This window comes from Pterocles gutturalis, unplaced genomic scaffold, assembly GCF_000699245.1.
Source record: "Pterocles gutturalis isolate BGI_N339 unplaced genomic scaffold, ASM69924v1 scaffold22305, whole genome shotgun sequence".
Taxonomy (NCBI): domain Eukaryota; kingdom Metazoa; phylum Chordata; class Aves; order Pterocliformes; family Pteroclidae; genus Pterocles; species Pterocles gutturalis.
Window position 1 is genome coordinate 54,643 of NW_010146461.1, and position 22,376 is coordinate 77,018.

General features: G+C 36.2%; 1 protein-coding gene across 1 annotated transcript in view; it reads right to left on the reverse strand.

The window, feature by feature from the left end:
- The window catches only part of UPF2 (UPF2 regulator of nonsense transcripts homolog (yeast)), a 60,072-nt gene that overhangs the window by 18,431 nt on the left and 19,265 nt on the right, over window positions 1-22,376 (reverse strand). Inside the window, exons 8-16 of the mRNA XM_010085757.1 lie at window positions 17,193-17,301; window positions 15,839-15,952; window positions 14,440-14,556; window positions 9,668-9,853; window positions 8,938-9,141; window positions 8,065-8,340; window positions 5,850-6,033; window positions 2,121-2,260; window positions 648-752 (exon numbers count right to left, since the gene is read on the reverse strand). Of these exons, the coding sequence (XP_010084059.1) occupies window positions 648-752; window positions 2,121-2,260; window positions 5,850-6,033; window positions 8,065-8,340; window positions 8,938-9,141; window positions 9,668-9,853; window positions 14,440-14,556; window positions 15,839-15,952; window positions 17,193-17,301 (1,435 nt within the window). The remainder of the gene's footprint in view (window positions 1-647; window positions 753-2,120; window positions 2,261-5,849; window positions 6,034-8,064; window positions 8,341-8,937; window positions 9,142-9,667; window positions 9,854-14,439; window positions 14,557-15,838; window positions 15,953-17,192; window positions 17,302-22,376) is intronic.

Here is a 22,376-nt window from a genome sequence, read left to right on the forward strand (position 1 = left end):
TTTACCCCACCGCACTGAATTTCACTAATTTTTCCATTAAATCCATTAAGTTAATGGTCTTTTCAAGATGAGTATTATCCTTTAGTATTTGGAAAACCACAACATGACAACAAAAATGTTTTGAAGTCAGTACCCCAACACGTTCCTGGATAACAATCATTACTTTCCTTACTATGTAACTGCAATTCAGGCTCAACCAGATGGGCTCTTTTGCTACAGAGGTTATAATCTACCAATCCCAAATCTGTACTTTAGCTATTTTGCACTTCCTGGTTTATCTCCTTTTCAGTTTTGAGATGGAGTGCAGAGTAATTAGTTTATCTTGTTGTACCATATCAGTTTGCTACCATTGCTAGCATTGCAAAGCCATCATTTATGCAATCTTTTCCAATCTAAGATACCTGTTGAAAGCGCATGGTCCTGGGAAAACATGTTGTAGTAAAGTTGATGGCATAAGTATTTTCAGAAGGTAAAAATGAAAGTTTGCAAACACAAAAATAAGCTCCAAAATGTATATGAAAGAACAGCAGGGAGTGTTCTTGCTGTGTTTTCCCAAATGTGTTATGAGCAGCACTTGCAAAAAACATTCAGTAAAGAAAACCAAAGCTGCAAAAGTCAATTCACTTATCTAAAGTAACAATACATACTGTATTCTCATCATCGGTTTCATTTTCCTTATTGGAGTCTGTAAGATAATCTGTGTTTTCTTCTTCCTCTTCTTCACCCTCTTCTTCCTCATTATCAGAGCCCTCCTGAAAAAACAAATGTTTAAAATTTGAGAATAACTTCTGACTGTTTTAAAACTAAGATGACCATTTGCATCTGATTCCCTGTACACATTTTTTGCACCTTTCCAACCCTTTCCCCATCCAAACCTGTTCAGTTCAGTTGAGTCTTACTACATTTATTTAAGTTTTGCATTTAATGTTTCAGTCTGAACTCACTTGGCTTTATCTGACATTTTCACAAAGGTACAGCAGAGAACTAGGAGTAGTGGCTGATACACCAGATGGTTGTGCTGCCACTCAGAGGGAACTCAACAAACTGGAGAACGGACTGAAGAGAACTTTTCATGAGGGAGCAAAGAAGAGGGTGTCAAACTCTCTTTAGTGGTACCCAGTGACAAACCCAGAGGCAATGGACACAAGTTGAAAAATTTAATTTAAATGTAAGTAGAAAAGCCTTCTTTACTGTGATGAAGTTTAAACACTGGAACAGATTGCCCAGAAAGGTTACGGAGCCTCCATCCTTGGAGATGTTCAAAACTTGATTGGACATTGCCTCAGCCAACCTGCTGTAAGTGCCTCTGCTTTAAGCAAGGGAGCTTGGAAAAGAAGATCTCCAGAGGTCCCATCCCCACCCCCCCAACCATTTATGACATTATTATGGGTAAAGGCACAAACCCAGCCAAACTTCAGAAACTTTAACACTGAGAAGCATAGACTGAAAGAAAGCTTACTAGTAATCCAACCAACGCAAGCATAAGGAGAAAAGTGTTTCCTATTTCCTTGATGAACTCATTTTCTCATAACACCACCATTACCACATCAACTTTGCTGTGTCATAGTGACAAGTCAGAATTTCTATGTACACGTCTTTTTTTTATTGTCTCCAATATTTTTGTTTCAAAAGATTATTGGCACAGTAAACAAGGAAGCTTGTTACGCTCCATAAATCTATTTATTTATTCATATTATACAGGCATAGTCTGAACACCTGTTATTTTTCCTACATGACTGCTCTGACATCTAGTCAATACATTTGCCTCTACAACAGATAAGGAAAATTATCTGAAAGCTTTCATGCCAAAGAACTGAAGGTGTCTTTGTCCAGAAGCAGCACATACCCTGAGCAAAGCTGTCAAGTTCAAGTTTCTGCCATAATTTCTTTGGGATAAGCCTCACACACTCCATATTCAGTTTTCCATATTTACAAAACTGTGATGGAAATATTCTCAGAGTACTGACTGGGTTGTGCACACCCACATTTCACCTAATACCTCTGTGACATAGAAAAACTTCAGAAAGTAATGAGTAATCAAAATATTGATTGGTTTTACCATAGCAAAATATTGATTACTCATTCTTTTTATGCAAGGCAAGGTAAAGGATTAAGTTCACCTCTTCTTCTGGCTCATTTACTTCACTTTCATTTCCAGATTGTTCCTCTGTCTCTGCTCCACCTTCCTCCTCCTCTTCATCCTCTTCTAGAGTCTCTCCTTCCGTAATGGAATCTTTGGAATCCTTGTCATTCACAATTCCTGAAATTTGGAAAAAGAGAAAGAATTAGAACAAGGAAACAGAACAGAATTAGAACACTAGAACACATATAACAACTCAAGTTATATGTGGAAGATCACTTCAAAGTCTGTTGTTAGTGAACACTAAAACTTCCAATGGGTCATAACATTCAACTTCCAAATGAAATATTTTCTGTATAGTTACCTTACTCATAAAGGGTGATAATTTCCCTGCCAGAAAAGGAGGAAAACATGGAGGTTTAAAATCTCCCACAGACCAGCAAACAAGAAGCTGCACTGTGTACACTGCCTGAAAATATCCTCAAACTAAATGTGCAACCTCACTGAAACATGCACTGAAATATGAGCACTAAAATTACAGACGCTCTACGAAACCAGCAAAACCTAGAAGACATCAAGCCCCTGCAGTCTTACTTCTAGTATTTCACACTACTGTCAATTAACAGTTTTGAAACAACTATTTTCTCAGCCTGTAATAAACCTTTCTGACTCTTTTATGCTCTGAGGCTCCACTTAAATCTATGAGGATGTAGGTACCTACATAAAGTCTTCAGGGAATCAGTCCTACTTCCAAAAGTATTCTCTAGCATGCTCATCCTACTTGCAGACAGGACTGACAGTTCTTTCACTGTGTTTTAGTTCATCTTGCAGTTGTCCTTACTGACCTGCTTGCCACCTCTATCCCTCAAGACATTTTAGTTTACTCTGTGTGTAAGGCACCAAGCGTAGCTCCCTAAACCTTCACTTTCTTTCAATAAAGTGTCCTTCAATGTAATACCCTTATCCATACCGTTCCCACAGTAGTGAAAAACAGGTTTTAGCTTCTTTCAGGTCTTCAGTGTCCAATTTATCCTTAGATACAGAATTGTGTTCAGAGAAAATATTTAAACATGGTTCTGATTTAGGAAAAAGTGATCTGTTTTTAGAATAGCTATTGCGAAAATTGTCATCCAACACGAAAGAGAACAAACTTCCAGCACAGACTATTCTTCTCACACATTTTTTTCCCCATGAATTTACAAAGCCACTTAATCCTCTAGAGGATCGTGGTTTGAGCTAGCAGAAAACGATGCTGACACCAGCCTTCTGCAGCAAAGCAGATGAAGCCAGTAATTTTTCAGAGACTTTACTGACGAGTCAATACAGTTCCTATGCAGTTTGTCAGTCATATTTTGACATTATACCAACTGCACTTAGGGTTGGCCGTTAGCTTGAAGTTGTTTGGACAGCAAACGAACACATCAGTTCTGTGCTCGTGGCATTCCCTGTTTGTTCTCTGCCACGTGCAAAGAACAAATGCAGCAGTATGCAATTCTTAAGCAGGTGTCTACATTCTGAATATACAAGCATTACAAATTTTTTTTTCCTCCACCTACAGATGCCTTTAAGAGATCCAATATACAGAAACACACAGACAGGTTTCTACAAAAATTTGATTAAGATCACAAATATCAGCTTTATGAGTTTATGAGTTTCCAGAGCCATGCTTAAATTACACAAAACTCAAATCAAATGAATGGCATAGATGGTTGTATGGTAGTTATTGAGGATTTCGGTTCTGTGCAAATACACACACACTCCTTCATATCCCAGAGGTTTTAGAACATTTTTTCGGACGCATTTGTAAACACTGTGCTCTTCAAAATACGTGTTGCTCCACGATTTTGCAAGAGTTTCTTTTGAATCCCTCTATATTCTCACCAGTACAAAATCACCCGAGCAGCACAGGAACCAACAGTCCCCAGTGCAAGGTCTGCAGACAACAGAACCCCACTGTTCTGCCTAGAACATGCTTCAGACTGACAAAGAGCAAAGCACACCATGGTCTTTAGCACAACACCTTCTCAGTGTTATTGTCCATGGGCTGAGGAACTGCGGGGACAAACTGATCAAGAACTGCAGCTGTACTAGAGCTGTCACTAAAGTATTAAAAAACTAATTTCCTTCAGATATACTTGCACCAATTGTCACAACCTTCAAAGATCAGAAAGGCAGATGACAGCCTTCCCACGATCACCTTCAAACAGCCCTGACAGGAGGACTAGGAACTATCCCACCCTGCACTGATGTTTAATAGCAAGCAAGTAATATCAATATCAAGAAAAACAAACACACTTGGAGGTTGTTTCAGACACAACCCCCTACAGTAAAGGCTGTACTGTTGATGGGCTTTGCTCGTGCCAAACCACAGTAAAATGTTCTCCAACACTTGCTCACATTCAGTGACCACGCATCTCCCCCTTAACTACACTGAATCCAACTGCTATAGGGGTTGCAATTCAGAAAACAGAAGTTCTTATGATTTGTAGGAAGGAAGTGCTGGGTATCTTTCAAAATAATATTATAGTTTATGTAACTAGTTGTAAATTAATTATTGGTTATCATTCAGAGAGCATAAAAGCCAGTAATTTAGATCATACCATACGGAAATTTTTATCTGCATTTCAGTTGCTACATAGGTAATTTTAAGGCATGTTATTTAAACAAACATTTATATTAACAATATAAATTCCTCCTAAAACAGAAGTTGGAAATTACACATACTCATCCCGCTCGATTAAAGGGTTATTCTTAAAAATTGAACTTGTCTAACGAGATGAAGTGCTATTAAGGCTATAATTAACATTAATGAAGTGTAAAATTTACATATAAAAGCTTTTCATGAACAAGCTTGTCTCCAAATAAAAATGAAAGTTAGAAAACAACTCCATTTAACAAGAAATAAGCACAGTAGTAGTATCCTATAATTAGTAAGAACTGGTAGAACGAAAGGTTTAAAGGTTAATATGACAGAAGTTTTAGATACACACTAACCAGTATTTTGTCAACTGAGCTGTGCTGCAGGACCAATTTTTTTTCTCCTTAATTAACTGATTTTTGACACAGGAAGATTTATAAATATATCACTGTAATCTTAGTAGGAACTATAAGCTAGCACACAATCTAGCTGGCAGATACATTTTAAGAAGGAAAAATAAAACAACTTTAATAGTCCAACCAAAGGTCTAATTCATGAAAAGAAAATGATCTTCTGGCCTCTACTGAAATGTAAAGCCCATTCAAAATTTTTCCAAAGGAACTGTAAGACTCAAAAGATTTGACACAGCAACTTTAGTCAAATTCAGAGCTGGGGAACAAACACAGAATTGCAAGCAACCAGTCTACCAAATGACCAAGCTGGCTTCCATCAGTGCTTACCAACCAACAGACTGCAGTAATTGAGTGCGTAGATACTTCTTGCTTTTTGTAGTAGAACATGCTTCCTAAATTTTTCTGATTAAATTTAGTTTTGTTTTTCATCATTTGCATCATACTATTCTATATACTGATATACACACTCACCCCCCCCCTCCAAATACTATTATATTAATAGTATTCATATTGACTTTTTTTCAAACCACCACTTTAGAGTTATGGAGATCCCGCAAGATTTCTATGGTGATCAGAAAAACGCAAAGTAATTACAAAAACGCTTTTATCATAAGAATAAAAGGATCATATCATGAGAATAATAACGGTTACCCATTATCATCATACAGAAGGTAATTTTAAGAAATACAGGAATTGTCAAAAAGACCTAATTTCTTACCTAATTTTATTAAGAACTCTCGTTCCAAGTCCTGCACCTGTCTGATAGCTTCTTCCAGAGAATTGCAGAGCTTTATCTTTGGTCTCAGCAGTTCCAGTGTATCACTGATCATATAGTCTATGTCTATAGGAAATGGGTGGTCTTTTGTCCAAACATCCAGACTTTTTTTCCACCAAACATACCGCTAGAATATAAAATATTCAAATAAATTATATGCATGCTGGCATTTATAAACTACTTGACTTATGAAGTTTGTAATGTCTGGCCATGTTGGTATAGTAGAAAATACAAAAGATTTCACACCTCTACTCTCCTATTTCATACAGCTATTCAAGATTTTGATATCACTAAACATTGTTTGATAACATTGGATCTCCCAAAAGTTAAAAACATGCTCCTTTTATCATAATGACTATTAGAAGTATGAAGGCTGAGAAAAAAAAAAGCACTAAAAAGAAAGTGCCTTCTAAGGGTAGATTCTTTCTATGAGAGATGAGCATTTAATAGCCAGCCAGCTTTTAATTCCTTCCTCCAGATATTTTCAAGAAAATGAACACCCCCAAAAGCATATTATAGGGAGAAGGAAGGAAACATCACAAAAAGTTTTAAGACAGCAGCTAGCATGAAGTGACTTATCCAGTTTGCTTTATAAACAAATCAGCATACCCCCTACATTAAAATGTTAAAAAATAAATGTTGATCTTAAGTGAACCTAACAGTAGATTGTGAGAACAAAGGTGTTGCAAAAACTGCATCTGAAAAAGAAGTATGAGTAACAGAATGTTTATTTCAAAGGTGATACGGTCAAACGCTTATTGAAATTGTAAGGTGTAACAAAAATATGATTACTTCTTCAATAAGAATATTTTGGGTTAAAAATAGGACTATACTGTACTTCAAAAAAACTCTTTACATCTCTGATACAGATTAAGAATATGCATCCTGAAGGTCTGAAATAAGTTGTTATCACCTTAATCTTCAATATCCTTGTTTTAGAATGATTTAAATAGAGAAGCAGAAAGAAAAAAAAATTAAGTCCAAAGAGTTTTAGCATTAATTCCATGGACTGGAATTCCATATTTCCTCAGAGAATTTCATTCCAGTGTTTAAACACTCCTGTAATGAAATCTTTCCCCTTCCCACTTAAATCTATTGAGTCAGAACTTTCCTTGCTACAACTTGCAACCATTACTGCTCCTTTCACCATGCATGCCTGAGAAGTATCTGACTCCTCCTTCTGTTAACTGAGGACAGCAACCTAATCCAACATTCTCTTCTCCAAGATGAGCAAACCAAGAGCCTCCAGATCATTTTGCTGCCCCTCCATTGGACACAGCTCAGTTTGCTGACATCTGTCCTCTCATCTACCAGGGAGCCCTGAACTGGAAACAGTGCTCCACATGTGGCGTCACAAGTGCCAGGCAGAAGGGAAGGGGTGGGGGACACAATAAACCCCCCCCCCCCATGGGGCCCGGACACCACCCCCCCCCCCCCCCCCCCAACCCCCCACTTTCTTCAATCCGCTGGCTACACCCTTGTGAATGCACCATTGCATGCTCTTGGCCTTCATCACCCTAATGGCATAGAACTCAATGTCATGTTCATATAGCCCAGAGTCCTGACTCCATTCCTGCAAAGCTGCTTGCTAGGTAGTCAGTGCCAGGTGATATTTTCTTCAATCCGCTGGCTACACCCTTGTGAATGCACCATTGCATGCTCTTGGCCTTCATCACCCTAATGGCATAGAACTCAATGTCATGTTCATATAGCCCAGAGTCCTGACTCCATTCCTGCAAAGCTGCTTGCTAGGTAGTCAGTGCCAGGTGATATTGCTCCTGACTCCATTCCTGCAAAGCTGTTTGCTAGGTAGTCAGTGCCAGGTGATATTGTTGCATCCCAACTGGAAGACTTGATACTTACCTTTGCTGGAAATTCACAAGGTTTCTGTTAGCCCATTTTTCCACTTGCTGAGACCCACTGAAGGAGGCAACTTAAACCCATCAGTGAATCAACTGCTACCCTAGTGTTCTGCTAGTTTGTTGGAACAGTAACATCTACATAACTGAACATACATGGCACTTTAAAATAAAACTGCTATCAGACAGGACTCTAAAAATTATAGTGCTAAAGAACAATCAGAGAATATGTAACAGACTGACCTACATTAAGTTGTTAAAGAAATCTACAGAACTATACAAAATTTAGTTCAGAATACCTGAAAATATACAAGGAAGCAATCAAGTTTTCGTTTGCTGGATCCTCTGTCAAAATATTGCCCACAGGTATCGAGGATGGTACAGACTAGTCTGATTCTGAAAAGATGCTCTGGAGGATCCAGTGGACTAGGACTACCATCAGGGTTCACACCAAATGATGTGAAAGAATACAGAGTTCGAAATATTACAGCTGATTCCACCATTCGATAATTGTAAAGCTCCCCCAAAAACTTGGCACTGCTGATCCGCCGCTGGTTAAACTTTGGTTGGTTAACCTTTATCAAAAAACAACAACAAAAAAGATCACTTCACCATGCAGATACAACAGAATCTTAGTAAAACACTGTGGGGTTTTGGTCTGGTTGTTTGTTGTGTTTGTTTTTTTTTTAATTTATTTTAAATTGATGGAATTCATTACAATAAAAGATGGTTATTTATGGCTACATCCATTACACAAAATTAAACAATAAAAAGTACTGAAGGTATTTAAGAAAGCTGGTCAACTAGTAATTATTATGAAGTTCAAATACATTTAGCATACACTCTATGCTAAATCTATGATGGTTTTTCATTGCCCAGAGAATTCTTGCAGCTCTAAGCTTGATCAAAATATAGACTAGTCTCCAAGTTTACTTGAAGTTGCATAAATCTGACTACACTGTGCAAGAATAAATTTTATACCCTTACTATGATAAGGGGGGAAAGATAACTGTCCTAGTACTCTTTGCATTTTGTCTACTGAGACAGGTAGAATAGTCATCAGACAAAAACCCAGAATCCAAGAATTATTTTCTTTAAGCATGATTATTTTATTGTTTTCCTTTCAACATAAGTAGATGAGTATGGCTTGATAAAAAATGTTGGTTGTTTACCTCCATTCCTAGTCGAATGTCCTCTAGTACTCCATCCACAACGTGGATTCCAACATCTTCCTGGTAAAGGACCAACCCTGCTAAGAGGTTGGCTACACAGTGAATACTATTATATTTCACATTCCATATGTTGATCATACAGCATATAACATAGTCTTTTACTTCCGCATCCTGCCAAGGCAGCTTGCGCATCTGTCTCAGGACCTAAACCAAATTTTAAGACAAGCTTAACATTTTAGCAGGCAAAATATCAAGACAATCGCTGTTGCCCCCTCTCTCTCATGGTTGGGATTAAATCCTTGAAAGCGTCTGCAAGCAACCTTAGTCTCTTTTTCAGGCATCCTCCAGATCTGCAGTAGCTACGGAAAACTTTATAGATGTAACCCAACTGCTGTCCTCTACTAATCAAGCTGTCCAAATCTGTTCCACCATTTCCTTGCTCTTACAGTCTGTATTTAACTGTAGTCTTCTACTCTGAATGTAAGACATTTAGTACAAAGACTCTTATTTAATTCTCTATTCAGCACTTAATGACTGGGGACAATGCAGATCCACGACTGGAGCTTCCATGCATTATAGTAAAAGAAATTAGACTATCTTAACAATCACGGATATAACAGCAATCCCTCTTCCTTGCAATTAAAAAATATTATAACCCTCCAAGTCCTTTGAAAGTTAGTACTACATAATTTCAAGTAAAATCTGTATCAAAGATTTCAAACGGTTTTACCTTCTCTGTGGTGACCTTGGAGAGATCCTTGTAAAGAAGCTTACGAATATATTCCTGCAAAGGAGGACGCTTTTTCTTCACAGTTTTTTCAGCTGGAGGAGGATTACAGTAGTAATAGGCATTTTCTACCATAGTAACATAGCGTGCATCTAGATGCATTGCTTGTTTTTTTCTCATCATTTGTTCCTGGAAATAAATGCAAATAATCAGTTAAAGATGATGTCATACTACATTCTCAAGCCAAAGGCTTTTACAGTTAAGTCTGGGATAAAGGAAACATGAAAGTTTGCAGAAAAGGAAGTTAAAAGCTTGCATAGAGACAAGAAAGGACAAAGCATACATATGGTTCTGTGTTGCTATTTCCAAGCAAATTTTTCCTTACAATTCTTGTTTTGATAATGGTTCACCTGTGGTGAAAAAGTTTCAGAAGAGTATTTAAAGTTTAACTTGAAATCTAAATGTTACTTTTTATATAAGTGGTTAATAAGTTTATTAGCCACTCTATTCAAAACATTATTTTATTTAACTAAAGTAGCTGAAATACTGATTTCTTGACATAAGCATAGTGCATCATCATAAGAGTGGCAATCTACTTTTTACATGAATATGTGACTCCAGGAAGTTTATACTGATGGTTTCACATGAATTTTCAATGGCTTAGGCAGTGACACTTTTCTTATTACACGCTCCATTGTTGCTGTTTACCCAAGCAGAATAGACTGCAAGGAAAACAGTGCCCACCATAAAGTAGTATTTCAGGGGGGAAAAAAAAAAAAAAAAAAGACAAAAACCCCCCAAAAAACACAGAAACACAGATAAGGTAAACACTAATTATTGTGCCTAATTGTCATGATTGTCCTAACTTCCCTCACAGAATACAATCTTTTCTCCATATTTCATTTTCATTATATACTTCAAGATTTATTTTGTGGGTTTTAAAAATTTCTTGGATCTAAAAATTCTGTACAAGAACAAAAGTAGCAGTTGTAAGCTGCTGATTTTTACAGCTAAAGACAAGCATGAGTTTAATTTTATTATAAAACTTTTTTATATGTATATATGTATGTAATTCTATAAGTTGTATTAGGTTTTTATGTACATCATATGATCCCATATATTCTAAATCACTCTAACGCAGTTCAATGGGAAAAGAAACTGCACTGGTTTAGACTTTATTAAATAGAGGTTGGCTACACAGTAATTTACAGCACCGAACAAATAAACACACAGCACACAAATGTTAGTACATACATTCCTGCAGTCCAGTACACTAAGGAAGTGTTTAAACCTTCTTTGATCACTGGTGACGAAGCACAATTTTTCATGCTGGTGGACCTCCCACTAACCTTGAATAATTTAAAGCTTCTTTTACAAGGCAGTGGTTCAGCTCAACTGAAATGTGAAGGTACTCAAACAGCTCCTTAAACCCTGAGTTTCAGCTGCTAATTCAATGAGGACGATTAGTTTTGTGTAACATAGTAACCCAACAGATAACTTAATTTTCCTCCTAGATTGCATGCATCTATTGCCATGAAGGTCTCATTCTGACACCAATCCTCTGATAGACGATTAGCTTTGTGTAACATAGTAACCCAACAGATAATTTTCCTCCTAGATTGCATGCATCTATTGCCATGAAGGTCTCATTCTGACACCAATCCTCTGATATTTAATTTTTAACCTTTTCCATGACACAAATGGCTTCCCCTTTTACTCCCTAATTGCGAGTGTTCCTTTCCAAATGGGAAATTTCTGTCAAGCAAGTTTACGTAAAGGTGCTTTAGAGATGCGCAGCACTTTTAACAACTGAGTACATAAATTGTTTTACGTGGAGAAAAACTACTTACAGGAGAACGTCACAAAACCGTACCATGTCATATATGTTATGTTATCTCTAGATGCATCAGGAGAAAATAGATCTTTGCTGCCTCAATGACATTTATCGTGTTTTACTATAAACTGAAAAATGAAGTGGGTCAAAGTAAAGCCTAACAGAAAATGTCAGAAGGGCTAGGAAATTAAATTTTAAACCCCCTAAAACTATGTTATTTGTATATTTTCCCTGTTACAAAAAAGTTGCACATCATAATGTAAATAATATAATTAAAATGTTTCTTCCCAGAGAGACAATATGCACTACCCCAAGTCTCAAAATCACTGTAATTTATCATTTTTTGTGCAACCCCAAGTATGTATCCTAACTTTAAGAGGATGGTATTAGTCTTAATCTCTTAATTTTAAATTATATAAAGAATATTGAATTTAAAAGACTCACGAAGAAGAATGATTTAACAGAAGTAAACACTGCCTGATAAACAAAGAATCTTTAAATAATCTGCAAAACATGACAGTAGTTCTACAAAACCAGATTGTGATCATTAAAGTCACTCAGTGACGCTAAATTTGTGGGACTCTTACAGAATGCTTTACTTCTTAATAATTAATTTTCCCTTCATTACTTAATTACTTAACTACGGCTTTCTTCCACATCAGGACAAAGCAATATTGTCTTTAAATAGGAGATATACAGCCACCTCGGCATCTTACTACATAATATATCACCAGCAGTCAAGATTAAGACCAATAATTATTTGGAAGATGAACTGGCCTTAATTCTACCCATAGGAGTCATTGATAAGATCAACTTTACATTTAGATTTTTACCACAAGATCCTAATTGGCTTGCTTTGTGATTAATCTTTTCTACAGTTCACACTAACTGGTACCATAAGACTGTGATCTGATTTGTAGAATACTACTTAAGTCAAAATTAATCTCTATAGTTTCTATAGGGCAACATTACAAGATGGTCGTAGAATACAAATCTATCTAGCCTATTTTACATCTTGATCACCAGATATTCCAAACTCTATCTTCTCCTGGTTCCTCAGTGCATAAGAAAAGACTACTTAACTGAAACCTCCCGAAGGTTAAGCCTCAGTTATTGAAACATTGTTTGCGGTTTGTCTTACACCTCACAGTTAAGTCACGTTTAGCATTCACCCAGCAGATTTCAGCAATACAGCTAACAATCAGCATTTTTGTAATGCATACGACTAAGAGCAGTCAGCTAGGGAAAGCAGCTCAGGGAAGGGTATTTTTCCCAACTTCCAAAATTTTTATTAACAAGGAAAAAAAACAGTAGCAATGAGTAAAGTGTCTTTTAAAGATAATGGAACAGCATTTTCATGAGAAAAATACTTGATTATGGAAAGGAATACATTTAACAATAAAACACATCAGCTGGCAAACCTTTAGAAAATTGAGAAATTCAGACCTTTCAAGATAGAAATCACTGTGCAACAAAAAGCATGAGCCAAGAGCTTGTAGTTAATTTGTCCATTTCTTTCCTCTTGTGACTACACCATCGTAACAAATGCTATGACATTCAAAGAGGTTTAGAAAGAAAGAGCATTTTGTGGAAAAGAAATTGTACAATATACTCAAGAACACAACTGCTCCTCCATTAACTCTATAGAATGAGAAGGGAAAGCCCTGTCAGGTGTAAGCCTGTGCTTTGATAAGAAAGTAAATAGAGGAGATTGATATTGCACAGCCTTTAAGAGCTGTCTCTCCAGAAAGACATTCCAAACATTTAAACTGCTCCCTTCCAGAAGGACTAACTACGTTCTTTACTGCAGATACACATTCTTCCTCCAGTGCACAGATTTGAAGGGAACATTAAAACACCTAGTCAGAGTTCTAATAAAACAACGTGGTCTATTAGTTAGTCTGTATCTGCTTAAGCTGCTTCTAATTCAACATCATTTCCTATTGCTAGTATCCACGTTTGAAGCACTTCAACCATGCTTGACTCAGTCTCTTGCCATGGACTCAGAGTTTTAGGATCATCTCTCAGGCTAGTAAACATATTATTCAGGGCTCAAAATCCTACACTAAAAAGACCCAAAGCCAAACCTTGTTATTTCTAAATCTTTGCCAGTACTTAACTTATAGATACCACTTCTACTTTTACCTTAATTACCAATCTCTACCTCTAAAATCCCTTCCTCTAGAGTCTATGTAAACTTGTTCTTCAAATTTAGAACCCCAGATTGTTACACAGGGCACAGAAACCACCTCTTTCACACCCTTCTTCACCTCCAGTTGAAATATCTTATCATTGCCAGTTCTATTCACTACCATTTTTTCCCTCAGATCATCTCTCAGGCATGTTCAGATACAGCTACCATAGTCTTTCAACCTCAAGCTCTGTTTTTGCCCCATCTCTGAATTATCTGTAGTTCAAAAGCAATAGCTTTTTGCTTTGGAAATTTAATTTTTTATTTACATTTTCTTTTAAGACATGAACAGATTTATAGGTCAACTGGACAGAATACTGTCAGAAAGCTATTCTCACAGGAGGTGCAATCGTAGAGCTGAGACAACACTGAACAAGCTATAAAAAAACAAGTCCATAGGACTACAAAACAAAGGCTGCCAGTGACAAAGCAGCCTAGGACTTGAACATATGCAACACCAGTCCATCTCAACACCATTCCACAATGAGGAGTCATTCACAGTCCTCCCGTATTTATTTCCACTTTTATTAAGCAATCAAGAACCTCATCAAGCATTCTGAGCATTCAAGACAAAAAACTAACGGAAGTTTTCATTAACTAGTGCTCAAACATTGTAACCGACAATTAAGATATTAGTCACAATCATTATTATGTTCAGACCACATTATAAAGCCAGAAAAGAAAAGCAGTAATTACTCTAATTCACTGCATGACACCCTCTCCCCTAAAAGACAATGGGTTTTCTCTTACCAAAAGAACACTGGTTCTTAAGTGAGATTCTGGTGATCTAAAGAGGAATCTTCCGCAGGTTTCCAGCAAAGTACATGCCATTTCAATATGGTGATGAGAGAAGTCTGACAGAAGCATCTGGTATATATTTATATAAAAACACAGCATGTTACACATCTTTTTCAACTGCAGAAAACACTAAGTGATATCCACTTAACCTCATACTATCATGGTGTTTCATATTCCTTATGAAAAAAATGCATATTGATTTCATTGATCATACTGATTTCATTGACCAGATGTTAACAAAATTTAAAATAATAATCTCATTTAAAAAGTATTATAAGAACAGTCTAGACCCCAAATTTAGGCTCCAGAAACCTGAAAAACAGGACGTTTCCTAAGCCTAGCATACAATGACTATATTATTGAAAAACCCCACTATCATCTTTCCCACACCTCTTCCAACTCAGCCATATCTGCTCTAAAATTCCTGATGCTAGACTGGAAAACCACCAAATAATGCTGCACAAAGACACAATAACCTCAAAGCACATCTAATTTCATTGTATTGTTTAAGTTAAGCAATAACTGAAAATTAATAGAGCTTTGCATTTTACAGTATTTTATAGATGAGAGGAGAAATGATGAGTTAGTATTTTTTTTAAGAATTCAGCTTCAACACCTAATGAGTCAATGAACAGAAACTATTCCTAGAGGAAGTGATTTTAATCTGTGTGAGTCTTCAGCCACCTTTTATATAAGGCACTTTTATTTTCAAAAACCCATTCTTAATTTGGGACTTGACATCAAAATTAAGTTTGGATGTTTATCAGCATGCAAATTGAGATGATATGCGTAGAGATTAATGCTTTCTGAAGATTTGTTTTGTTCCTCAATAAAGAAAAGCACCTGCTAAAATGGTATATAAGTCTCTCCTTGCATCACTGAAAAGCTTTTTGCCTCTAACTCCTCTCCTTTACTGTTATTTTCTCTGTAAATCATGTAACGAAATGAACACAATTAAAGTTTTGCAATATATAGCAGATTAATAAGTAACAATGTCTACCCTCATTTTACAAAGAAAATTTGAAATGAACACAATTAAAGTTTTGTAATATATAGCAGATTAATAAGTAACAAATGTCTACCCTCATTTTACAAAGAAAATTATTAGCAATTTGGTTATGTCCAAAAGTGGAAGTTTAATATATTCCTGCTATCAGAATAATTAAAACATTCTAACTTCTGCAACAGCTAGAAAAGTCTCCTCACACACAGTAGCAACAGACATCAGGGTTGAAAACATCATATCATATGCAATGAATTAATGGATAACATCAGCAACAGATTTATGAAGGGGAAAAGGATGGGGATACATTATCAGCATATACAGTTGTACAGGACTATCAACACTAACCTTCAGACAGTGGAGAGTATCATTTTTGGAAAACATCTTAAACTTGGTAAGCTCACCAATAAATCTCACAGTTTTATTCTTTGTTTCAATGTTGATCTGATCCTTTTTTCTTACCTAAAAAAAAAAACCACACACATTTGATTTTAGGCCCTCAAAAATACCTACCTCTTCTAAATTATTTTAACCTGAATGTGTGTAATAAGCTTGGGAATTCAGCAGTTCGTGATATTTGGTTCCTTATGCTCTACCTTTACCTATCACTGGGTTTCCTAAAAGTCTCTACACAACCTTGTTTCTTCAGAAGCTTTTGAATCTCTTTCTCCTTCCACCACACACCAAAAAGCCCAAGTCCTCTATCATAGCTAGAGATACAGACACACATAAACCTGGCCACCCCTGCTTTGCTATGGTGAAGGAGTGGCTAAGTATTCCAGATTCTGTATTTTCAGAATCAATAAACAGTCTCTACATGAATAGGACCACTTGTATAATCCCTAAGGAAATATTAAACAATGACAGCTTTTCATGTCAGGTTTAAGAAAGTGAAGACTTTTCCTCCTTCTTTTAAACTTACTGACATCCAGTGTAATCTTACTAACAAAGTACAAATTTATATCTTTGTCTGAACATAACCTGCAAAATACAAAATTGTATTTCTCCCCAAGATAAATAACTTTTCCTGAGAACAGTTAACTTCAGATAGTTAAGACTTAAGTCTGAGCAATTCATACATATTTTTAACGTTAATATTAGGAAAAAAAACTGAAATCTGTGCCATAAAACTCAGAAAACAGTGAAGGAATCACTGTGCACTATAACGAATTTAAGCACAAATCTTAGACAAAGTGAAAGAAACAACACTGAAAAATACATTTGCAAGGAATAGAAAATTTTGGTTGATGAAACCAAAAATTAGTAAAAATTAGTAAAAAATTAGTAAAAACTAATTTGAATTAAGTACTACATTATGATACTAGCCACTATATTACAACAGCAGCTTTGTAGTGGAGAATGTGTTGTTGGAATAGGTCAGTTCTCATTTTAAATGCAAGTTATTGATTTACAGAAAACTCAACGCGGTTGGAGCACAGTTTCTACTTTTTGCAACTTTCGTTTTAAGTGTTGTGCAGTTCATTTTAATATCTCTGCAGACATATATAGTAAGCTGTAAAAATAGTCCTTTAAAATGCACAAATCTAGAATTCTAGAACAAATCCACTCAGGTGAGAGAAAAATATCCACTGAATTTAAGAATTAGCATCTACATAATACCAAACACTATTTTATTTCCCAAAGAATGACTATTATCAGATTGGTTAATTTGAATGCAAAAAACTAAATCAGCAAAACATACATGAAATCTGAAATCTCCTTTCAACATGGAACAAAGATCCTCTGCTACATCAGACATGCAGGGATGCAGCGTGGCAACCAGTCTTGCATAAAATGGCAGCAAATCCAACCTGCAAACAAAGCAGACGATAAAACAGAAACAAAAATGCATTTATGTCTCCAAGTGTGGGTACCATTTTATTTGTGAAAAAATGAACGTGCATACCCTGACAGAACTACGTACATGCAGTTTTATGGGCTCACATTTCAGATTGCAATATCATTTAAAAATAACAATACAAGAAGGTTTACTACCACATCCTATTGGAATCCTTCAGTTAATTTCCTTTCAAAGCTACTGCCTTAGATGAAATGCCAAACACCATCTTAAGAACAGAATTTGACCTTTAAGAAATTACCACATACAAACAAAATTCAGATCCCTCTCAATATGCAAAATGAAAAATTCTTACAGACAACTCCATTTGTTATTGCAATTATTTTTTTTTTTAGTAGCAGACGACATAACCAGGAAGGTAAGAACATCTTTATTTTTAAGGCAGTGGACTTCTAAATGATTGTAGTAGTTACTACATAAAACAAAGCTGAGCAGATGTGATGTGGCAACCCTTTTCCCCAGAATTCAGCTAGTACTCCTACAAATGGTAATATTTTAAGATTTTCTAGAGAGCTTTCCTTATTTTCTCTTCTCTTTCCTTGATTACATGCCTTCATACCCATTTCATAGTATCACGTTTCCCTTAGGGAATTTTGGAGGGCAATTTGTGTTTTCCTTTGTACTTTGTTTCTTTCCATCAAAGACTATCTGTTTGCAAAAATGGGATAAATGCCCTTAAACCTGGTTTGTGGCATCGTGTAACAGGACACAGAACATAACACAGCTGTTTTGCATAAATGTGCATGTATCACATCACTTAAATGCAGAGAAACCAGCTGCACTCTGAGGCCTCATAATATAATTTAACAAGCTGAAGAAAGTATTTTTGGTTTATTTTCAGAATGTAAGTTAATGCTGTAAACAGATGAACTGTAGAACAAGCCTACTGTTTTAAGTGGAGAAACATCTTAAATTTGCATGCTTCAAGTGAGAAATTGCCTGTAGAATGGATCTTGAGTTTACATTTTATTACAGTTTTCCCTACTGCTAGGGAAAAGAAAAAAGAAAAGATTAAAAGATGCTGCCAAAAAAAAAAAATAAAAAAAATAAAAAAAAATCGAAAAGCACAGCCAATACACAGCGCTTGCACTGGCACAAAGTGAAACTCGAAAAGCATCCCAAAAACAAAGCATACATGACTGCCCCCCCTCTCCTTTCTACTGCTATGTCACTAGAGTACATTTCGAAGATCCTTAACATCCACTTACAGAAAGAGGGATAACTATGTATTTAAATTGTGGACTGGAAGCATCAGAATATACTACCTGAAAGAGGCATAGCTAAGCAGCCTGCTGATAATACATAAAACTCTAGTGAAACATTGCAGGTGTCCTGGTTAACTATTTAACAGGTTTTATTCTCTCTTGTTAATCAATAACTGAAGCAGTATTTACATTTTTCAAGCGTGTTGGAACACACAGTCAAGGATGACTAGCCACAGAAATTACTATGATGTTGTTAAGCATTTAGCCATTAACTCCCAGAGAAGAAAAACTTCACACACACATAGAAAAGCTAAACTAAAAAATTACTTGGGCTGAATTGAGGGGATGTATTTTAATTGAGGGAATTTCGGTATGGCATCTAAGACAAATTGCAGAAAGTTTTTTTCTGCTCTGAACAAGCACCTGCCTGCTGAGAGTTAATAATTTCGTCTCTGTAAACTGAACATACCTGGGTGAAAATTAAAGTCTTAGAGCACATTGTTGTTATTCCCTCACAGAACACAAAAGGTTTCTTCATGGGGAAGAATACTAAGACTGGGCATTTCTAAATAGGTGAAATACAATAAGGAAAAGCCTTGGGTCAATTACAGTGCAATTGGCACTCAGAGATTGAATTTGTTCCCTCTCTCACAAGGGAGACAAAAATGCATTTTAAGAAGAGGAGAGATTGCAGTATCAGTGGCACCATCTGCTGGTACCTGCATTAAGGCTAATCTAACTATATTTTTTGTTTTCTCCAAAAGCATTTATTTTCCTTGAGAAGGGCAGCAGAAATTAACTAACATCACCACAAAACCCACAGTATTGCTTTCTCTTCCTGCTCTTCTACATTATGAAACAAGATGCAGCATCAGGGATGAGCCAGTTACTCTCTGAAGCCTATGTTAAGCACTCTAAAGATAAACTATCACAGTAAAAAAACACTACTTCTGACCATTGCCATTTTGACCATGTATCTTGGATTGAAATCTAGTCAACTCCACTTTTCTGGATCACATGAACTGCACTTCAATGAAAAATCTAAGAGCACTTTTTTCCTAGAGTTTCAAATGTTAGTTTATGGAAAAAAAACCAACAGCAATTTTGCTCAATTAAAGTCCTAACTGCAATATCTCTTCAATGAGAGCACCCAAGATTTTATACTCAGAGAGAGTGAAGGGGGCACTTTGTACACTTATTAACTGGGAATCTACCAGAAAGAGACATTAAAGAATGAAGCAACAGAGCAAGAACTCCTGTCTCAGAAGCGTAATCCTAATCCAAATAAACTCTGTGTATTCCCAGGACCCGAACAGGTATGAATTGCCACCCACACTGCTCACTGGGAAGAGAATGATGCTGTGGAATTGGCACACTATCAGAGAAGCGCTTTTCGCTTTAGATTCCTAGCTGTGGAATAAACTCCTTATCTCAAGTACCTCCCTCAATTTTATCTTCAAACACGACAGGCCACTGAAACACTGATAAATTCAATTGAACAAAAAGGTCCTTGCTACTGCGGAGTCTCAGGATACAGAGCTGAAAGAAGGCAGATATACAGGAGGTTGACAACTTTTGAGTTAAAACACTCAGAACTATCTAACACTCAAGAAGCAGCTAACTTCTGAATTAAGAACAGCCAACGATAATGCTAAAAATTTCTGTCTGGTGAACAGAGATCTCTTGCTTAGCAAACTTGCAACTTCATAGATGGCCACAAATCAGAATGGGAAAAACACAGAAGCCGCAACAGCCCATACTTACTGTTTAGCATTTGTCTAGAATTGTTTAGAATTTAAGACCTAAAAAGAGATTTTAAACTTCTCATACTGAAGTTGAAAAAATTCAACAAAAATGCAGTATGCAGTTAAGCATAATTATTTATGTGTATCTGTATGGAAGATAATTCAGTTAGATATCAAAGAATCACACATAAATGCCCTAAAGCTGCAAGCAGTAAGGGTTAAATCACTGTACTGTCACATCGGTGTAAACTACATAGTCCTGAATTAAGAGGCTAACATTTAGTTTTAAGTCAATCCTCTGACACAAATCTGAAAGCCACTCGTACACTAGCACTGAAAAATATTTTAAAAGGCTTTCTGTTCTGTTGGGTTGGAGGTTCAAATCGCAGCTGAAAATGTAAATGTGATCCATTCATAAGTATTCAACAGAGCAATGCAATGATGTTGTATTCGAACACTAATCTACAGTTAGTTGATGAAAAAACATCCTTTTTTGTCAAATTAAGTTTTCTGTCTTAAAGAATCCTGCATTTGTCCCAATCTATCCAACCCTACTGGGAGCAAGAAAGCTCCCTGGCAACACTGCATAATGATTTTGCTTTTACAGTGTCTGCATTACTCCTCAAACATGAAACCAATTTTGTACTTTCTTGGTAAAATTGTTGTGCCTGTACACTTGCTAAAACTGATCTCTCTAGAGAAGAAATAGAGCTTACTCTGTTACTGAAATATCATTATGGCTGCCAACATAATAGCTAGACTTTGACAGAAATATCTGATATGCTCAGAGACTAAACACTTTTGGAAAATATACTGCTTTATCTACAATCTGTAAGGACACTGTTCCTCTGAACCTTTCACAAAAACACAAAGCACACCACAAAAGACCTCCTCAAGAATGTAACCGCAACAAGCATTCTTCTCCCATAGTATCCTGGAGAAATACTGCAGAAACTGGAATTAGTGAAAACTAGTACGCAACAACAACAACAGAAGGTAAAGACATATCATTATGGCTCAGTGAAGAGATACACAAAGCAAAAACAGTGTTAATGCACAGTATACAAAGCTTTGAAGCAGTGTGTTATATAATTTTCTAAATAAATTTGTAGCATTTGATTACAAATGTTGATTTCAAGACAGAAAGCAGAACTGCTCCTTCACCAACTGCAGTAATAAAGCTAATTGAAATAGCAGGATAGATTGCCCTTCAAAATCATCTGCATCTGTGCGCAGTTCAGTCGGTATTTTCATTGCAACTGTTTGTGGTTCAGAACAAGTAGCTCAGTCAACACCCTGTTTGTTCTACTTAGTAGCCCAGAGATGGGCAACACTAACGCAAAATAATAAGCAGATATATAAAACTGAACTTAAGATCTTACAACTGGAAGCTGGCGTATTCATTACTCCAGTAGGTCTCAGAGCAGACAGCAGAAAGGTAATAAGAACTGTACATGGAATATTTCTTAATACTAAGAATAATTAGTATAATTAAAAACCAACAGTGATCAGCTGAGCCATATGCTTCAGTATTATTTCCAAACTATTAGAGACCAGAACTGTCACAAAGACAGCAGCTCCTTGGGCCAACCACACCATCTATACTAGTCTATTGAGTTCCTACTGAAAAATTAATCTTTCAAAAATTAATATTATTGTAAAGAACAGATTTGTAAAATAACGGAACTACAAGTGGGAAGACAACAAATCAGTAGTGATGTGGAGACTATAAATTTTTCTAGCAGCTTACCACGTTCCTAGTACAGCCTGATCAAAGATGCATCTTTTTTTTAAGACCACAACACAACAGGAACTTAACTTTTGCTTTCACAGTATCTACAAAACCACACTGTTGAATTTGCAAGCCATCATGCTGCTCTTGTTTTAAACTACTTCTTTTGCTGTGCACAATGTCAACAAGTTTCTTTAGGTCATAATCATCTAATACACTTTAGTGGACTATGCAAAGAAAATAATGCATCTTCAGAGAGGTTCCAAGCATTAATGATCAATTTGAGCAATCTGGAATTTACAGCACCAGGAAGAAATACAGGGCAGTGGTACAAATATTACTGTAT